The sequence below is a fragment of the Malania oleifera genome, chromosome 5 (genome assembly GCF_029873635.1).
Source record: "Malania oleifera isolate guangnan ecotype guangnan chromosome 5, ASM2987363v1, whole genome shotgun sequence".
NCBI classification, from domain to species: Eukaryota; Viridiplantae; Streptophyta; class Magnoliopsida; order Santalales; family Ximeniaceae; genus Malania; species Malania oleifera.
The window spans coordinates 4,353,765-4,375,091 of NC_080421.1; the positions used below are offsets into that span (position 1 = coordinate 4,353,765).

A 21,327-nucleotide genomic window follows, 5' to 3' on the forward strand; every position below is an offset into this window, starting at 1 on the left:
CAATTGGTTGATTACAGAATATTAATTTATTTACAATTTTAAATTTTTATCTGAACGGATATGAATAATTGACTTAGGGCATCAAAACATATATAACTAAAATAAGTTTTCAAAACAAATGTATAATTGAATATTTTTCAAGTACTTCATAAATGGCAGAGTACAACAATAATTTTGTTCACCAATATAAAAAGAAACATGAAATATAACCTTTTGTAGTTTATACTATAATTCTATTCACCAATATAAAAGTAACATAAATCATAAAATTTTAGAGTTCATATCTTCAATTTTGTCTGATTTTTTTTTTTTTTTTTTGGAAATTTTTATAAGTATCTTTAGCAGCTCAATTGTATTTGTCTAACGTGTTCTAATTATCTATTTGTTTGTTCCGTATGTGAAATTTCATATATTTAATCAAAAGTGCAATTCCTATGAGCTTGGTTTACAAAATGTCTATTCAAATTTTTATACTACAAAGTTTTCTCACTTATTCCCACAAAAGTGTTATGATCGTCTATCAAGTGATAATGTTTTATTTAACATAAAATAGAAAAAAAAAAAAAGAAGACATTCTCAAAGTAAAAGTTGAGAATAATCATTTAGCCTACTTTGAAATAGGAAATTGTCATTTACTTTATCTCGATAATATTTTTTTTTCGTAAATTATAAAACACGCCCCTGCAATCATTTTATTTTTCAGAATAGACATTATACAAAACAAACATAGTTTCTAAATTATTAACTATCCAAATCATCAACTATCTACTAAAATGATTCATAGTTCCATTGATTTACAACTCTTTCCCTTCACATTCTATAATATAGGAATAGAATGAAATTGGACAGAATGAAATCAAATTTAAAACTTAAATTAGTCATGATCACCATTAAAATGTTTATTCAATTCCATTTTACAGATCAAACATATATATATATATTCAAGAAGAAAGAAAACACCCTCTGATTCCTTTTCCTTAAACAGTGGCAAAAGAAGCAGAGTAAATCCAGTTTTTTTATCTATTTACTGATTCTATTCAACTCAAATAATGTATTTTTCTTTCCTCCCAATGCTCCAATGGCTGTCTCTAGATTCCTCAAGGATTGAACCATTTCATGTTTTAACAGTACTCATAATCAGGAAAAGCAAAACATATTTTTTCCATTATAACTTCATCTGCAGCTAACATTTATGTATCAGTGACATTAACCAGTTACCCAAAAAAAAAAAATCAAGACTAAGTTGAATGTCTCCAAAAGAGCCCATAATAGTTATGTTCTGAAAACTGGGGCATGACTATCATAACTTAATGGACAAATACAAGGGAACAGAATATGAATCGATCATCTAAAAATGATATCACTACACTCAAAACTGATGAACTTGCTATATTGTTATAAGTAAAAGCCAAAAAAAAAAAAAAAAGAACAGTGAATTTGACGAAAGGCATTAGCTTTCCTCATCCCACTTGCTCCTGGGTACCTCTCCAGAGCCAGCAATGATAACCTTCTTCCTCGGTTTCCCGTTGTAGGTTCCAGCACCACCTTCTATTGCATAAACTGTGTCCATTCCTTGAATAACCTTGCCAAAGACGACATGCTCCCCATCCAACCTGAGAAATTGTAACAGCACATATCATAAAATTAGAACCTCTCACAGAGCACCCTTGGATCGACAAGCATCTGAGCCTCATGCCCAAAATAATATGCTCATAAAGTGATCCAAGCCACCCTAATATTTTGTATGTAGATATCCAAGTCAAGACTCATCTACAATTAGCCTTTAATAAGCAATGGTTCAAAGGATACATGATGCTTTGGGTACTTTAGTACTGAAAATTGAGATTTTAACTTCTCTTTACTAATGAACAAAATGAAAAAGGAAGAATGGAATGCGACCATAAAATATATTTAGGTTGTGTTTTTGGGACCATAAAATATATTTAGGTTGTGTTTTTGGGAGCATGGATTTCAGGCTCTGGATTTGAATTTAAATTGGGATGAAACTCAGTACAATTTTATATTGTATATTATCTAAATTTATACAAATCCAAATCATGATTTACTTAAACTCCAAGCTCCAAGCTCCTAAACATGGGGTTGCATTCATTACAGCTAACTAGGCGGTGACAGGTATATTTGCTAAATAGAGAAATCAAAGAAGAAATGTAAATGGGAAATGAAAATGAGAGGGTAGGAAATGAAAAGAGCATAGTGGGAGGAAAGAGGGAGTGAAAGTCGAGTAAGTCGGGGAGAGAGAGACCAAAGGTATAATTAAAATGGACAAAAAAAATAATGTATTCCTCGTTAAAAAATGAAAAAATAAAAAATAAAAAATTGAAGGAGACTCTTGACAATAAAATGGAAAATGAAAAGAGATACTTGGCAGCACAACTGGCTAGTCAGTATCACATCTCTCAAGAACCTCACTTGTATCATATCAATGCAACTGCATTAGCATTAGAGCACAGCTCTTTCTGTGAATGGTTACAAAAATGGCAGACAGTGAAGCATGCTTTAATCTTTGTTGAAGTCTTGTAACAAGAAGTTTTAGAGTAAATGGGATGGTCCAGTTGTAACAGGCTCATCCCTCCTCATGTTTGAGCATGATTAGAGCCTCACCATCCCCTTCCCCTCCCTAGATACCTGTCAAAAAATATTTCTTCCACTACAAAACTTTGCAAATGTCTACATTTCCAATCTTCTGAACACATTCAAATTTCAAATTTCCACTTAAATATTTTGAATAATGATACAAACTAATCTTGGACAAGACCTTACCAGCTGGCCTTGACAGTCGTAATGAAAAACTGTGAGCCATTGGAATCAGGTCCTGAATTTACCATGGAAACAGTACCTAAAAGAAGCATGAGCATGTGAAAATATTTTTTTCAAAAAAAAATGGACAAAAAAGACAAAAGGAACAACCTTAGAACTCTTTTTTGCTACAGAAATTTATGCTCATGGATCATTAACTAAAGCAAATAAATAAATAAGTACACGATAGAGGACCTGCATGTGAATGTTTTATCTTGAAATTTTCATCAGGAAAAGTGCCTCCATAGATAGACTCACTTCCTCGCCCATCACCATGGATGATATCTCCACCTTGGATCATGAACCCAGATATTATACGATGAAATGGTATTCCCTTATAATAGAGTTTTTTACCGCTTACACCCTTGCCTTTCTCCCCTGCATTATTCATTTCATAACCCTAATCAGCAGGCATTGACAATTAAATTGCATCTTTTAATTATATAATAATTTGAGGATTTATGGAACTACTAAAAAGAAATGAGCCCAAGCACCTGTGCAAAGAGCCCTGAAGTTTTCTGCAAAAAGAAGAGAAAAGAAAAAAGAAAAACAAAAGATTTCCTGCATTAGACAGTTGCTCACCCAAATGAATCAACTCTAAAAATTTTTCTGTAGATGATTAAAACATTTGGTAACAGATAAAATTACCAGTTTATTTAATATGCCAAGAAGAAACCTTATACCATAGGAGGAGAACAAAAGTATTTAAATCAATCATAATAACTAAAAATTCATAATTTCATTGTGCAAGACAATGAACCATTCTAAACAAGTGTAACAAGAAATTCCTCTTCAGTAGGGCTGCAAACGAGCCAATCTTTTTGTCAGCTACCATGTGTTCAGCTTGATGACATAGCTCATTCAAACTCATTCCCTAAGATTTGAAAGTTGCCAGGGTTTTTGGTATCATTTCTGTTTTGTATTTCTTGGTAGCTTTTGCAACCAAAAACCAGATTTATGGTTTTTCCTTTTCAATACTTGCAACAACCTATTGCAACATTAAATTATCCATAACTGACTTTATTGAATTTAAACATAATCAAGTAAAATATACATAAATTTATAAAATTTTGAAAAAATTAATAAGTCATTCTAAAAATCTTTTTTTTTTTTTTTACATTTTTCAACAGTCATGTAAAATAGGATCATTCTGGAGCACTAAATTGAGTTTAAAATATAATAAATATAATGTTTTTCTGATCTATATTCTTTTGCATTTTTAATATCCAAGTACAATGATTAACGTGTTCAGTTATATTTTAATTTGCTTTAGTTTTAGAAAAATTAACCATGTTATTGATTTCCAGTTTTTTGTTTCTGTTTCAAGTTTTCAATTTTTGTTTTCATAATTTTTTTATAATGATACCAAACAAGCCCCTAAATGAAAATCTTAAGCTAGATCATACTTGATTCACCAAATTTGGGAGCTAGCTCGTTTAACTGTCTTGAGGCTCATTATAAGTCGCAATAAACTTGGTCAATAGCCTCAGGAGTTAACTCGGTTAATAAGCTTGTGAACTTATATGTATGTGTGTATATATAGGCCTCATAATTTGACTAGTCAATGGGGTCATTAAGAAGCATGTTTATAAGCTCAGCTTAGAACTCATTCTAAATTGATGTCAGTTCACATGTTTGTTTTTTAAAAATATTTTTGCCTGAGTCATTATTAAGCATATATTATTAGTTATATTTTATTTTATTTTTTCATAAAACACCACAATAAACCAAATCTAACACCTAGGGTTGCTAATGAACTGAGAATGTTTATTTGCATTAACAGGCGATTCCAAGTTTAATTTTAAGGCTCATTAATAAATAATGCAAGTTTGAAAATAAAAAATTAAACTTGCCTTGTTTACACTTATTTTGGAGTCATTCAATAAATGTGCTGAACACACAACACCTAGGGTTGCAAATGAACTAAGACTGTTTATTTGCATTAACAGGCGTTTCCAAATTTAATTTTAAGGTTCATTAATAAATAACGCAAGTTTGAAAAATAAAAAATTAAACTTGCCTTGTTTACACTTATTTTGGAGTTATTCAATAAACGTGCTGAACACACAAAAAACAAGACTGAGAGGCTTGTTTAAGCTCATTTAATATCCAAATCAAGCTCAAGCTCAATCTGAAGCCCATTTAGAACACAGTAAAGCTTGGTTCGTCTCAGCGCTATTACTGCAAACCAGGTTTATGGGAATTTCTGAAAAAGCTAACAGAGCAATATTCTGCACTATTTCTGCCAGTTAATTTATTTAATTAGATAAAACAATAAATTTTCTCCCATCCAATTTTCATATGTAAAATAGGAGCCCACACCATTTCAGGGATCTACAAAGAACACAGAACCTTACCTCCACCTTTGGGTTGTGACATGTGCCAACATATTGCTATATTACTTTAATATTTAGAATAACTTCTGTGAATTAAATCTTTCATTCTATATAAACTTTTAAATTAAATTAAAATTAAAAAAAAATAAGTGTCAAAATGAATTTAAATATAAGTATCTATAAAATTTCTAAAATTTTGAAATAAATAATGTCATTCAAAAAAACTATTTTTTTACCATTTTTCATTTGTCATGTATGATATTATTGTTCTTGGAGCACTAAAAATGATTTAAAAATATATTAAGTAAATAAAATTACCATAATGTTATTCTAACCTATGTTCTTTTGAATTTTTATATTTTAATCATATTTTCTAATTGTTCTTTGATTCAAAAACAAAGATTAACATGAATTCAATTAAGTTTTAATTCTTTTAGTTTTAGAAATATTAACATATTATTAGTTTTTAGTTTTTAATTTCTGTTTCGGGTTTCCAATTTATGTTTTTAGTTTCTGTTTTCCTAGTTTTTGACTATGCTAACAAATGCTCCCCTACATGAGCCAACCTCAAGCTAGATCATACTTGATTCCCCAATTCTGAGAGCTAGCTTGTTTAACTAGCTTGAGGCTCAATAGACTTGTTCAATAGCCTCACAAGTTAACTCAGTAAATAAGCTTGTGAACTTGTTCATATACAGGCCTCATAATTTGACTACTTTGTGTAAAGAAGCATGTCTATAAGCTCGGCTTAGAACTCATTTTAAATTGATGTCATTTTTAACATGCTTATTCTTTAGAAACATTTTCTCCAGAGTCATTAGTAATCATATCTTTTTATTATTATTTCAAAAAAAATTTTTCACAACGCACCACATAAAAGAAAATCAAGATACTACACCTAGGGCTGCAAATGAACTAAACTTTTTGTTCATTTACATTATGAAGCGATTCCAAGTTTAATTTAAAGGCTCATTAACAAATAATGCAAGTTTGAATAAAATTAGACTTGGCTTGTTTGGACTTCTTAGTGGTTGTTTTGGTCATTTAGCATTATTAATATATGCTAGTGTCATGTCAGCAAGCATGAGTTAGTAAGGGTATTATGGTCCTTGGAATGTACTTGACATATATTATAAATAGAGGGAGAGACCTATTGTTGTGATTAAGTCTTCCATTTTACCCATGAAGGTCCAACCTAAACCCTAAGTGCATAGCCACTACCAAACCAAACCCTAAACCTGATCATCCTATGCAAATATCCTATTATAGGGCGATCAACAGCACCTCTAGAAATTATAAACAAGTCCAAGGGTCACCAAAAAACACACCAGTTGCAGAAACTTCCTGGATGATGCTGCCCTTTTGAAAGTCTCAAGAACACCTTCATATTTTGCAAAATCAGCCCCAAATATAGTCACGAAACCCTTTAACCAAAAAGGATGTGAAATCTCATTGTTGCACAAAGCCTAATGCACCGGCTGACTACTGCTGACCCAATCTCATCACTGGAGGAAGCTCCACATGCTGACCAACTACTGGCAGCTCCAACCCCGCACACCATTGTGTGAGACATCCACCCAGCTTGTTTTTCCTCCAATTTCCTCCAAAATGACTTAAATCCTTCCATATACCATAATATATAATTGTTAATCATGAATTTTGCTTAAAGATATAACCTTTTTCAATCGCTCACTCGTGGCAATCTGATAGTGACTGTTTGGTATCGATTAGTCTCTTGGGGTAGCGGTTGTATTTGTATGTTAGTTTTTTTAGGGTTGTGGCAGTGTTATGTCAGTTTGTAGGTGACTTGTTCATGGTTGTTTCAGCTGTTCACCTTGTTTGTAGTTGTTCCGGCCATTCACCATGTTTATATTTGGTCTTGTTTGTGAGCATTGGGATGGAGTCCATGAATCCCAAAAATTTGTTCCCTTCATCATTGCCACAGATAACAACCAAAAAATTGGATGGAAAGAATTATGTTCAATGGTCTAAGGCTATCAAGATCTATTTGACAAGCTTGGGTAAATATGAAGTTATGAACATTTGTTCTAATTTGGCCCTCTAGACAAGGAAAGAAGTGTAGATTCAAGAAGATGCATTGATTGTCTTCCTCTTGTGATGGAACCCCAGATTGCACGGATGTGCATGCATCTCAATGTACGCAAGAAGATTTGGGATTATGTCAAGCTCCTATATTCTAGTTAACAACATTACATTTATGTACAATTCAACATTACATGTATGCACAATTAATCCACAAGAGTGGCATCGAACACTTTGCAGAGATGAAGCATATCTATAAGGAACTTAATATCAAGCAACCCATAACCACCAATTTTTGCAAGATGCAAAAGCGAAGGGAGCACATGACCGTTCTTTGGTTTTCACGGGTTTGAAACCCAAGGTTGAAAAGGCCCTAGATTCTTGATAGTGCAAAATTGCCATCCTTCGTTGATGTTTATGCTCACATTCTTCGTGCTTCCTCTAGCACACATTCCCTAGCCCTTGCATCTAGTGTTTCAACCTTTGGCTTTTAAACAAGATGATTCTAGCTTCCAACCAAGCAACCACAAAAGTTCTTGAAGTGGTTCAAGTGCTTGTGGTGGAAAAGATGGATAAGGTATAGGCTCTCCTCGCAAGTGCACTCATTGTGGACAAGCAGGTCCTACGACTGAGCAGTGTTGGGATCTTCATGATAAACCGTCTCACATTGCTAATCCACCAAAGATTCCACACTTTGGGTTCGAGTGGGGTGCAGTGTACTATATCTATGTCAGAGGAAGAGTATTACAGATTCTAACAATATTATTATTAAGCATCCTATTGTGGAAATCGAGTATAGGATGCACAGCGGAATAATTAAACTTGCAGCAAATGATAAAGCACCACAAGACACAAGTCATACACAACCAGAATTCTGAAAGCAAATAAAGAGAACAACACGACAATATACGTGGTTCGGCAAAGCCTACATCCACGAGAACAATCGGCACAAGAATTTCACTAAGAAATATGGAAAGTACAAAATAAACTTCACACAATGATCTCTCTATATCAAAACATGTCCGAAAGGACCTATATAACAACCCCTCGAAAGTTTCCCTCCAAATACCCAACCACCCCAACGTTCTAATTCAAAATTCAAATTCTTTCTCGCAGCCCAGATGCACTCGTTGACGAGGATAGGACACTAGTCAACGAGTCTTTACATTTCTGATTTCCTGCTCTCTCAGTATCTCAAAAACTCTGCAACTTTCACCCTCTCAGTATCTACTCGTCGACGAGTATCCCTACTGCTAAGCACCAATGAATCCATATGATTTTTTTCTTTCTTTGTTTGTGAGCCCCAACAAATATAAGAGTCACACATACAAATACAACAAATTCCACCTTGGTGATTATACACCCCTTAGGAGAACCCAAAAAACATATATGACTGCTCCACCTTGAACTTGGAACGTTCGGTTGGGTTTGTCTCCCTTCTATCACTTGGACACATGGAGTAAGTTCAAGCATTGCTTGAACTTTTCACCAGTGAGCGACTTTGTCAAAATATCCGCTGCGTTTTCAGACATGTGAACCTTCTCCAATACAAGCTCACCCGATGTAATCAACTCTTGAACCCTGTGGAACATCACATCAATATGCTTAGTTCTAGCATGGTACACTTGATTCTTTGCTAAGTAAATAGTACTCTGACTGTCACAACGCAGCACAACCCTATCTTAAGAAAGCCCAACTCTTTGACCAAACTGGTTAGCCATAAGGCTTCCTCTACAGCTTCGGAAACTGTCATATATTCAACTTCAGTTGTAGATAATGCCACCATAGATTGAACCATGAATCTCCAACATATAGGTCCTCCTACAAGGGTAAAAACATAACTCATTGTAAACCTTCTATCATCCATATCTCCTGCATAATTAGCATCTACAAACCCCATAACTGAAGGATTACCATGTTACTTGCCGAACATGATGTCATATCCCAATGTACCCCGTAAGTATCTGGAGATCCATTTGAGGGCTTCCCAATGCGGTCTTCATGGGCTAGAGAGAAACTTACTCACCACACTCGCCGCATGTGCCAAGTCTGGTCTCGTACACACCATGACATACATTAAACTCCCCATGGCGCTAGCATAGAGAACCTTTGACATGTCCCAGATATCCTCATTTGTACTTGGGCAATCTGCAGTAGACAACTTAAAATGACTCGCTAGAGGTGTACACACCGGTTTTGCATCAGCCATGCTAAACCTTTCCAACACCTTCTGTGTATAATTGTCCTGAGATAATCATCACCTCCCTGTAGTTCTGTCCCGGCGAATCTCTATCCTAAGTATCTTCTTGGCTGAACCAAGATCTTTCATGTCAAACTCTTTATGCAACAGTTCCTTTAACTGATTTACCTTAGATAAATCTTTTGCGACTATCAATATGTCATCGACATACAATAACAAGAAAATAAGAGAACCATCATCAAACTTGTTCACATACACGCAGCAGTCATACTTACACCTTTTGTAGCCAATTTTCATCATATAAGATTCAAATCTTTTATACCATAGCCTTGAAAACTGTTTCAACCCATAACAAGATTTCTTCAACTTGCAAACTAAGTTTTCCTCCTCTGGTTCACTGAATCCCTCCGGCTGCACCATAGAAATTTGTTCCTCCAAGTCACCGTAAAGAAACGCCGTCTTCCCATCCATTTTTTCCAAATGAAAATCATAATGGGCTACCAACCCCAACACTATCCTGATAAGTGTATCGGACCACAAGTGAAAAAATCTCATCATAGTCTATTCCTTTCTTCTGTGAGTACCCTTTTGCCACTAACCATGCCTTGAATTTTTCTTCTTCCTTTTTTGAAATTGCTTCCTTCTTCCTATATACTCATTTGCAACCTATTGGTCTCTTCCCATCTGGAAGCTCCACCAAATCCCAAGTTTGATTTTTATGTAATGATTTCATTTCTTCAATCATTGCACTTACCCACCTACCTTTCTCCTGGCCGTGCATTGCCTCTTGAAATGTAGTTGGATCGTTGCAACTAGTAAGAAAAGCATAGGACATTAACTCTTCAAATTCATACCTTGGCGGAGGTCTAATAGTGCGTCTAGATCTCCATATAGGAAGATTGTCGACTTGTTGGTTTTCCGAACTAGAACTCCCTGCAACCAAAGGACCATGATCAATGTCGCTGCCCTAAGTTTCCAACTCCACCTGCACAACATGTTCATTACTGCCCTAGTTTTCTAACTCCTATTTCTGTTCATCACAATTTTGAGTACACTTCACCATAGCCTTCTCATCAAAGACTACATCCCTACTAATCACCACCTTATTTGCTACTGAATCTCACAACTTGTACCCCTTCACACCCTTTTGATATCCCAAAAAGATGCAACGTTGATATTTTGGGTCAAGCTTCGATCTCTCCTTACTAGACACGTGAACATAGGCTAGACACTCGAATACCTTTAATTCGGAGTAGTCTACTACATTTTCGTCCATACCTCTTCTGCCACTTTACTCTCTAGTGATGCCCTTGGTGATTGGTTTATCAGAAAATACTAACTACCTCGGCCTAGAAGTTCTTCGGTGGCCTTGCATTAAGCCTGAGACACCAAGCTCTTTTAGCTAGAGTTCAGTTCATCCTTTTAGCCACACCATTTTGCTGAGGCGTCCGGCAAACAGTAAAATCTCTCTTAATGCCCTGCTGCTCACAAAACTCCATAAACCAAGAATCAGCATACTCGGTCCCATTGTCCTACCTTAGACATTTGATTCTCCTCCCCATCTGGTTTTCTACCTCAGCCTTCCACAACTTGAACCTAACAAACGTATCAAACTTGTGCCACATGAAGTAAACCCAGACTTTCCGTGAGTAATCGTCAACAAAACTCACATAATACACATGTCCACCCCTTGATGCTACTCTAATCGGGCCCCAAACATCGGAATGCACATAATCAAGAATACCTTTCGTCTTGTAAATAGCTGACTTGAATTTTGCTCTATTTTGTTTTCCAAGAACATAAATCTTGCAAAAGTCCAGCTAACATAATTTTATACCTTTCAAGAGTTTCCTCTTGTGTAATTCCTTCATACCATGTCCCCATATGCCCAAGACGCATATGCCACAAGACTATTTTATCATATTCAACATCTATGGTTGGAGCTCCACCTACAATAATAGTTCCTTGCAATGTGTAGATATTCCCATCTAACTTTTGCCCTTTCATTACCGTCAGATTTCCTTTCCATACTTTCATAACCCCACCTTTGAACTTGTACTTGAAACCATTATAATCCAAGGTGCCAAGTGAAATCAAACTTTTTCTTAACTCCGGTATGTGTCTCACATTACTCAAGGTTCTCACAACACTGTCAAACATTTTTATCTTAACGTTTCCTATGTTAATGATCTTACAAGAAACATCATTACCCGAACTTGAGTTTACCAACCTGTAGGTGCTAAACCACTCCTTGTTTGGAATCATATGGTAAGAACATGCCGAGTCAAGTATCCATGAGTCCGTAAGGTTATCCGACCCTGACGAAATTGAAAGAACATCACCATCACTGCAAACTAAATCTCCTTCTTGAACCATATTCACAGATTTTAAAGTACCCTCATGCTTTTTAACATTTTCTTTCTTCCAATTCGGACACTCTGGTTTAACATGCCCCTTTTTACCGCATTTATAACACCGGATATCCTTTTTCTTCTTGGATTGAGTATGGAATTTTTTTACTCGATCCATATTTAGATTTTCCTTTGTCACGCTCATTGTTACTTTTCACCACAAGTTCTTCTCCTTCATCACATATTTTCAACCTTTGATGAAAATTTAATAAGGCACTTGTTGCCTCTTCTAAATTAAGAGACTCTTTTCCCCATGTAAGAGTAGTAACTAAATTCTCATAAGTATGAGTCGCTGGCAAGGAGTTTAGCATCATCAAAGCCTTATCATCTTCATCAAACTTAACATCAACACGCATCAAATCACTTATGATTTGATTAAATGCATTGATATGTTGATTTAAGTTCGAACCTTCAACCATCTTAAGTCAATATAGACGCTGCTTAAGAAAAAGTTTATTAGAGAGTGATTTGGACATGTACCTGCTTTCTAACTTTCGCCATAGAGCCGCTGGAGAATCCTCCCCCATCACATGATAGAGAACTTCGTCGGCCAAACACAAGCGTATTGCAGATACAGCTTTTGCTTCCAATCATATCCAAGTTGCCTCATCTATGCCGTCTGGTTGAACACCATGTAAAGCCTTCACCATCCCTTGTGGCACAACTATATCCTTAATTCTTCTCTATCACAAACCGAAATTCCCGGTTCCATCGAATTTGACGACATCAAATCTTGCAGAAGATGTACCCGACACCATGATAACAACGCTCTAATACCAATTTGTTGTGGAAATCGAGTATAGGATGCACAGCGGAACAATTAAACTTGCAGCAAATGATAAAGCACCACAAGACACAATTCATACACAACCAGAATTCTGAAAGCAAATAAAGAAAATAACACGACAATATACGTGGTTCGGCAAAGCCTACATCCACAGGAGCAATCGGCACAAGAATTTCACTAAGAAATATGGAAGTACACAATACACTTCACACAATGATCTCTCTATATCAAAACATGTCCAAAAGGGCCTATATAACAACCCCTCGGAGGTTCCCCTCCAAATACCCAACCACCCCAACATTCCAATTCAAAATTCAAATTCTTTCTTGCAGCCCAGATGCACTCGTCGATGAGAATAGGACACTCGTCGACAAGAGATAGAAAGCCACTCGTCGAGGAGTCTTTACATTTCTGATTTCCTCCTCTCGTTATCTCATAAACTCTGCAACTTTCACCCTCTCGGCATCTACTTGTCGACGAGCACAGGACACTCGTCGACGAGTCCCTGCTGCTAAGTACCAATGAATCCATATGTTTTTCTTCTTTCTTTGTTTATGAGCCCCAACAAGTATAAGAGCCGCACATACAAATACAACACATCCTATTTCCTAACAAGTTTCCTTTCCCATTGCATCTCCTGCTCAGATAGATAACCCTATAGAATGCCTATTGTTTGGTATTTCTTGGATCATAGATTGAGCTGCCACCAATTTTTTTATAGCAAAATAAGAATACTAATTTCTTTTTCTACTCTTCAGTGTCCTAAAAGCTTATTTCGTGTTAACCTTGTTAATGCATCTACTAATGTCGTTAAGGGAACAAGGAGTTAGGGACAGTAAAACCCACTTCCTCTATTTCTATTTCCATTCCCAAGTTCCAATTCAATCTTATGTCAATTAGCAAAATTACAAAATCCATGTATTGTTGAAAGACATTCTTTCCTGATTTTGTGGTCACTCAAGATTTGAAGACAAGAAGACAATTGGCAGAGGACATGAAGCTAGTGGACTCTACCACTTTGAGTCGCCATCTCTTTGTATTATGCATTGTTGCTACTACACTTCAAGTACATTATTACCTTGGTCATCCTTCATTGGAAAAGTTAAGACAGTTCCAACTCGGAGTTTTATGTCTGGTCTTGAGTGTGAGTCATGTTAGTTCAGAAAGCATCATCGTGTTCCATTTGTTTCCTGAGTCAAGAAATGGGTTGTCCTTTCATGTTAGTCCACTTTGATGTTTGGGATCCTAGTTGAGGTGTGTCCAAGTTGGTTTTCGATATTTTGTAAATTATTTAAGGATGACTTGGCTTTATTTAATAAAAGATCATTTTGAGTTATTTCATATCTTGTGTGCCTTTAATTCTTAAATAAACACTTATTTTGATTTGCCTATTCATATTACTTTGGAGGGATAATACTAAAAAGTACTTCAATACCCAATTTGCTACTTAGTTTGATATTATTCATCTGTCATCTTGTGCCCACACCCAACAACAAAATGTGGTCGTAGAGAGGAAAAATAGACATATTCTTAAAGTCTTTCATACCTTTGTTTATCAAATTCATGTTCGTAAAATGTTTTGGAGTGATGTTGTGCTCACTCTCTTATCAACAAAATGCCATTTGTTCTTGGTGATAATTCACTACTTTGTTCTCTTCCAAATGCTCCTTTGTTCTCTTTACTCCTTGTATATTTAGGTGTGTGTCCTTTGTTCATCAGTTAATCCCAGGAAGGATAAGTTGGATCCTCATGCTATAAAATGTGTTTTCCTAGGCTTTTCACGGACTCAAAAGGGATATCGTTGTTATAGTCCTATTCTACATTGCTTTTTTGTCCAACTTCTTTAAGTCTACACTACATTATTCTAAGTCTCTGCATGGCTCTAACTTAATAAGTCTCTTCCTCTTATTATCTCTGCCTAGTAATCCACCTACTACTTGACGTAGTTTGAGTCTTTTTCATTACTTCAATCAACCTAATTTGTAGGTGTATTCATGATGACAACTCAAGGAGAGTCTCCTCCATCTTCTATTGCAAAGATTTTGATTTCCTCATCTAATAATCCCATTTCCCAATTCCCACGATGTTGATTCTCAAATTGCAGTCTAGAAGGGTAAACACACTTGTACATGGCATCCCATATTTTGTTTGTTTTTTGCTCTTCCTAATATATTTCTAAAACCTTAGCCCATTTTGGATGGAGTATTGCAATGGTTGTAGAGATGTGTGCATTATAGGAAAATGATACTTGGGAATTGGTATCTCTTCCTCCTAATAAATGAGTGGTTGGTTGTTGTTGGGTATATACCATGAAAATCAATATTGATGATTCTATGGCTCTTCTAAAGGCTCGTCTTGTTACTTAGGAGTATACTCAGGTGTATGGTTTGGATTATTCAAACAAATTCTCCTTGGTCGCCAAACTTTGCTCATCTCCTTCGCCACCATGGTCATTGGCCTTTGCATTAGTTAGATGTGAAGAATGCCTTCCTACATCGTGATCTTTAGGAGGAGGTCTATATGGAGCAACCATCTAGGCTTGTTGCTCAGGGGGAGTTTAGTTGAGTGTGTTGGCTCAAAAGACCATTATACGGTTTAAAATAGTCTCCCAAAGCATGTTTTTGGCCAATTCAATGTTGTAGTACTTGAGTTTAGCCCACTAGATGTAGATTATGCTCATACTGCATGTATATAATATTGCGGTTGCTGGTGATGATGATCAAGGTACCTAGGGCCTAAAGCATTTTCTACAAACTAAGTTTCAAGCCGAAGATTTAGGACCATAAAAGTACTTCTTCGGCAGACCTCATATAGGAACCATTTTATCACAGAGGAAGCATGTTCTTGATTTTTTAGATGAGACTCGCCTGCAAAAATACAAACCTATTGATACACCATGGATACTAACAATAAGTTAGTGTTAGATATGGACGATTTGTTGCCCGACCTAGAACAGTACCAAGGACTTGTTAAAAAGTTAAATTATCTCACAATCACTTAATCACATATACTTTTCACAACAAGCGTTTTGAGCTAGTTCCTTGATTCTTTGACAACAAGTCATTGGTATGTAAGAATTCACAACTTGGGATATTTCAAAGGTGCACTAGTGGGTGTCTTATATAAAGAATAGGTTCAAACTTGTATTTAGGGATATACAAATGCAGATTGGGTTGAATCACCCTCTAATAGAATATTTACACTTGGGTACTATATCTTTGTTGGTGGTAACTTGGTTTCTTAAAGGAGTAAGAAACAAACTACGACGGTGAGGTCAACTGCTAAGTAAGGATTTAAGATCATAGCTTACACTACATGTGAACTTGTTTGGTTCAAGAACATGTTGGAAGAACAAGGTTTTCCACATTCTCGGTCTATAAAGTTGATGTCAGATAATCAAACTACTATTCATATTGCCTCCGATCTTCCATGAGTGGACAAAAGACATAGAAGTTGATTGCCACTTTTTTCTAGAGAAACTTGTGCAAAAGCTTATTACAACCACTTATGTCAAGTATGAATTGCATTTTCCTATTTATTAACTGAAGCCTTAGTGGGTTGCTTGTGTTAAATTTATTTGTATGCTAGGAGGATATGATATCAATGCTACAACTTATAGGGAGAGCTAATGGTTATTTTGGTCATTTAGCATTATGTTAGTAAGCGTGAATTAGTAAGGGTATTATGTGCCTATACTTTGACATGTATTATAAATAGAAGGAGAGATCTATTGTTGCGACTAGGTCTTCTGTTTACCCAACTTGGGATTGTTTAATAAACGAGCTAAACACAAACTGTACGGAGTTTGGCTTTTTTAAGCTCGTTTAATTAGCATATCAAGATCAAGCTGAAGTTTGAAGCTCATTTAGAACATCTTAAAGCTTAGCTTGTCTTAACTCTATTATTGCAGCCCAAGTTCAGTTGCAAGCATTCGTGAATACTAACACGTTCAATAATTAGTAAAACAATAAGCTTTCTCCAGTCCAATTTTCATATGTAAAATAGGAGCCACTTTTTTAAGCATGTAAAAGAAGTAAAGGAAAAAAAAATTGCAACAATTAGTGCACAAGATTCCCACACTCAGGTTTACCGCAAGTACAAGGTTCCCACCCCTCTAGTTTATAAAAAAACACAGAACCATACCTCCACATTTGGAAGATGTAGCAAACTAAAATCAATATAAGAAAAAAAAAAAAAAAAAACAAGACACGTACGTAAATCTCCAAACAAGATAATTTTATTTCAGTGTCTAGATATTATTCACGAAGAAAACAAGAGACATACCAACAGTTTTTGGTACAACCTGACCGTACAATCCAATAACAATTCTACCTGCAGAAATTCGGGGTTAAGATTGAAAGTTAATGAAACATATTAAAAGGGAGAAATAAGGAAATGAGTGCCCCAAAAATGAAATGAAAAAGAATATAAGTGATTTCTCAGTTCAGTAATGTATGGCCTATTTATTCATAAATTGGAGTTAATAGCAAAAGCCAAACTCTTCAGCTGCTAAAAATAAGTGCATTAGGAGAGACGAAGCATCAAAGAGAATGAAAAGTATATCGTGACAGGTACAATGTGAAGCAAACGTTACATGCCTTCCAAATCAGTAATTGGCAGTGCATATGCATGCCAAACACAAAGAAAAAGGAACAGCTAATAGTTAGGCCTGGCAAAACGGGTCCAGACCCGTTAGGTCACCCATGATCCACCTGGTTAAAATGGGTCCAGGTTTATGAAAATCAACCCGTTTCGGGGTCAACCCTGTTTTGGGTCAGGTCACCCACCGGGTGACCCGTTTACTTACCTACATATACACATTTAACCCTAACCCTAGTTTCTTACCCACACTAGCAGTCACCCACAGGCCACATCCACAGACCCACTACCCTCAGCGGCTCTGCCGGCCGCCAGGAACCCTTACCCACACGGCCACACCAATCAGCAGTCACCCACTGCCCTCTGCAGCTCTGCCCAACTCTGCCCACCAGCACGCCGTCACCGCAATCTGCACGCCATTGCCACAAATCCTCTTGCCGCATGCCATCGCCTAAGTTCATCTCCCTCTCAGTGCTCTCACTCTCAACCTCACTCTCGTCCTCTCGTCTCCCTCAGTCCCCCTCACTCTCATCTTCCTCACTCCCTCTTACTCTCATCTCCCTCAGACGTCAGTGGCTCAATCCCTCTCACGATCTCACCTCACCCTCAGTCGCCCCATCCCTCTCACTCTCAGATCTTAAATCTCCCTCTCTCCCTCTCTCTCTCTCTCTCTCTCAATAGTTAGTCCGTTGCATTTTTTTTTTTTACATTTTATGTTTTCTTTTAAAGATTTAATAAATATAATAAGGAGTTTTTTTAAAAAATTAAATTTAAAAAAATTAAAATATATAATTATTTTTTAAACAAGTAACCTGTGACCCGCCCATTTATTAAACGGGCGGGTTAGGATTTACATGATTGTAACCCATTTAACATCGGTCCGTTTATGATCCAACCCATTTACAACCCGACCAAACCCGGCCCGTGAACTTGTTTTGCCACCACTATTAACCGTCTTAAACAAAACAAAAAGTGGAACATATCTCAACTATTAATAAAAGAACTTTAGGCAGTTTTCAACCAGCACTTTTCAGTCATAATATTCCAAAAAATCCCTTCAATATACACACATGTCCACTCCAAAAAAATAAAATAAAATTCAAAGGATACACAGGTAATTTAAAAAATAAATATTAAAAGAAATTACACATTTGTCAGATTAAGACCAAACATTAACATTTATAACCACTTAAAGCTACTCATAGTTGCAAAAAAAATTAAATTTTTTAGATTAAAATATTAAAATAATGTCTAATACTTGCTCACACATAGCATATGCTCTTATTTAAATGCATATTCCATGACACACCTGTGAGGCTGTGAACCATATGTGTTTACAATCAATATTATTTTAACAAGGATCCAAAACTAACCATTAAGCCCAGGTGGATATCAAACTATATATGCAGAGAAACTATGATTTGACACTTCTTCCTATCAACGATGGCATCAGATATTTGTAAACATGACAAGTTGACAACACCGTCCACCTTCTTGAAGACATGGAAAACTAAAACCCATTATTTACCTCATAAATAAGTTAACAAGAACGTAAATCAATAATGCCAAGCTATTGTGAAATCTACAACAATGCTTTACTTTCTTTGCTATTTTATAGTTTATACCCTTTGATTCTCTCATAACAAACCAAGTTCAAGAATATATAAATATAAACATCCTCTATGATGAAGTGCATGGCATTTCATACAATGCAAGGAAAAAAAACAAATATATATATATATATGAAAAAATAAAATTAAACAAGGGAGACAAGGATTCCATAAGCAATAAGACAAGTTTATATATGGCATGAAAAGAAGAAGAAGAAGAAGTCTGTGCAACAAATTTAATTTTATCACAAGTAATAACATAGTATATACATATAACAATGGTGTACCTATACGCTGACCATCAATATCAACATCGAAGTACACTCTATGGGTAATTTCATGCACTTTTTCTTCCACCTTTTCTTCCACCTAAACATGAGTACAGGCATCAAATCAAGAACCACTGTAAATTGTTGCAAGTGAGAGCATTATCACCGAAAAAGTCATCGCTCAATAAATTCAAATCAACCCACAAAAAAGATTAAAAAAAGGGAAAAAAACAATACTTTTTGTCCTCAAGATTCAAGTCGCTATTCAAAAAACAGTGCCAAGTCAATGTTAAAATCAAATAGCTCATGGCACATGAGTACACCTTAAAAATAAACATCCATGACGTTTGCTATGATGCGAACAACAACAGCTAATCTTAAATTCTGTGAACAGTGGCTGGCTATTTAAATACTCTTCCACCATTCAGCACAATCTAGGGCAATATCTTTGAAAGTTGGAAAGCCATCAATTCCTTGCTCAACATCTAAGTCTCAAGTTATTTTACATATACCCTCCTCTCCTATTGCCTCCAACAACCAAATCATCACTCCTCAATGGAGTATTGTTTGATCTACATTGCCATTGCCTGATTGCCCTAACCATTTCAACCACACTTTTTCTCTTTTTCTTTTTATCGTCTACGAGTTTTACATATAGATTCTCATGGATGAGTTTATTCCTTTGTCTTTCTAGAGTTATACAGCTCATGTATATTGTCATTCTCGTTTTTAAACCTTTACTTCTTGGATATATTGTTTCTTTAGTTGCATTAACGTTATGATCTGTATAGATAGCTAGTCATTTACCAATATCAGTGACCGGCAATTAAACAATTCGAACAAGTTTGAATTCACCATTTCACCTCAAAATGGAAAATGGATAAATAATTGGTTCAAGAAACAATTCCCAAATGCTAGATTCAGTTTTGATATGAAGGAACAAGCTCCCTTTCTTTTTACTTGAACAATAACTAAAACAATTTCTAGTGCCTGTAAACCACTATAAATTTGAAAGAAGTCTAACAAATTTATTGTTTGCTGGAACTTATGCATTCTCATCAGCCTTTAGTAATATAGAAGCGAAGTAACCCTTCCTAATTTTGAGAAACCAAAATGTTAGACAATACAAGTGCAAGAATTCCACTGCCCATGAAACTCAGAGAGGGAGACAGGGGCAAGGAATTAGGGTGTTTTGGGGCCTTTTAAATAGACATAAAACAAGAAATACTAATCTCCGTAGGGATTCCACATAAACAACGATATACGACATGAACAAAATTGCACAAACAAATCAATCGAAATCCTTTAAAAGCATTCATGTAAACTAAAAATTAGATCCCTAGACAGCAATTTCGTCATGAGAAATCGTATTCTACAAACAACTATCACAATTCTCCACCAGATTCACAGAGACAAAGAAGTTTTCTTCAAAGTGGGAAAAAAGGGAAACGCATGGCGAAATGGGTGAGAAACAAAAAGTACCCGGCGAGAGATGGAGAGTGAGAAAATGAGGATAACAGTGAGGACGAGGACGAGAAGAAGGCACCGCGGCTGCAGCACAAACGAGATCTCTCGACGCATCTTCCGCTGCTTCGTCTCTCATCAACGGCGATCGCTACGTGCTTCCACCTCGCCGCTCCATAATTTCTCTCTCTATGGCTCTGAAGCCTGAACTTTCTCTCGCCTTGGAGATTTTAAGACGAAAACGCCTTTGTCAGACCCAGTGGCCGTTCAGAAGCTCTGCGCATATAACAATGGAGGGGAGACCTCTGCGTTCTACTGCCACTCTGTAGTCAAAATCACAGACGAACGAAATGAAGGACCTTCTTGTGAAATTTGAAGGGTAAATCTGAACTATAAAAGGGAAAAATTGGTGCGAAGTGTAAATTGGAGAAACCTTGGAGGTTTTTGACACTGACATTTTTATTCTTCAAAATAATAACTTTATTTTTCATATGTTGAAAATTAATGTTATTAACTGTTATGAAATTAATACATAAGCATTGCACTGGTAAAAGGATAAGAGAAATCAACCTATTTATGTTTGAAACATATATATATATATATATATATATATATTCTTCAAAATAATAACTTTATATTGTATGTTAAAAAACTAATATTATTAAGTATTATGAATTAATATGTACTTAGAGGTGTGGCAAATTTAATTTTATATATTTATGCTTTTGCACGTGCATATGTGTGCCTATATATAAATATTCGACTTTATCATGACCAATTTATATGAAATT

General features: G+C 35.7%; 1 protein-coding gene across 2 annotated transcripts; it reads right to left on the reverse strand.

Moving 5' to 3' along the window:
* Positions 1-1,140: 1,140 nt before the first annotated feature.
* On the reverse strand, positions 1,141-20,903 carry LOC131156664 (peptidyl-prolyl cis-trans isomerase CYP21-1). 2 transcript variants are annotated; one of them, XM_058110519.1, is made up of 7 exons: positions 20,555-20,903; positions 19,091-19,172; positions 16,879-16,926; positions 3,312-3,335; positions 3,013-3,195; positions 2,782-2,857; positions 1,141-1,613 (listed from the first exon to the last, which is right to left on the reverse strand). In XM_058110519.1, the coding sequence occupies exons 1-7, from the start codon at positions 20,651-20,653 to the stop codon at positions 1,451-1,453; spliced, it is 675 nt and encodes a 224-aa protein (XP_057966502.1). In that variant the 5' UTR covers positions 20,654-20,903; the 3' UTR covers positions 1,141-1,450. The 2 variants fall into 2 exon arrangements, with proteins under 2 accessions (XP_057966502.1, XP_057966503.1); XM_058110520.1 differs by having other exon boundaries at positions 2,782-2,833; positions 20,555-20,886.
* Between the last annotated feature and the right edge of the window lie 424 nt (positions 20,904-21,327).

Excerpts from the sequence above, each read along its gene's own strand:
- LOC131156664 (XM_058110519.1), bottom strand. The coding sequence starts at position 20,653 with ATGCGTCGAGAGATCTCGTTTGTGCTGCAGCCGCGGTGCCTTCTTCTC. Across the intron at positions 3,336-16,878 it reads GGTTGTACCAAAAACTGTTG|AAAACTTCAGGGCTCTTTGC; the intron begins GTATGTCTCTTG and ends TTCTTTTTGCAG. Across the intron at positions 3,196-3,311 it reads CTTCAGGGCTCTTTGCACAG|GGGAGAAAGGCAAGGGTGTA; the intron begins GTGCTTGGGCTC and ends TGAATAATGCAG.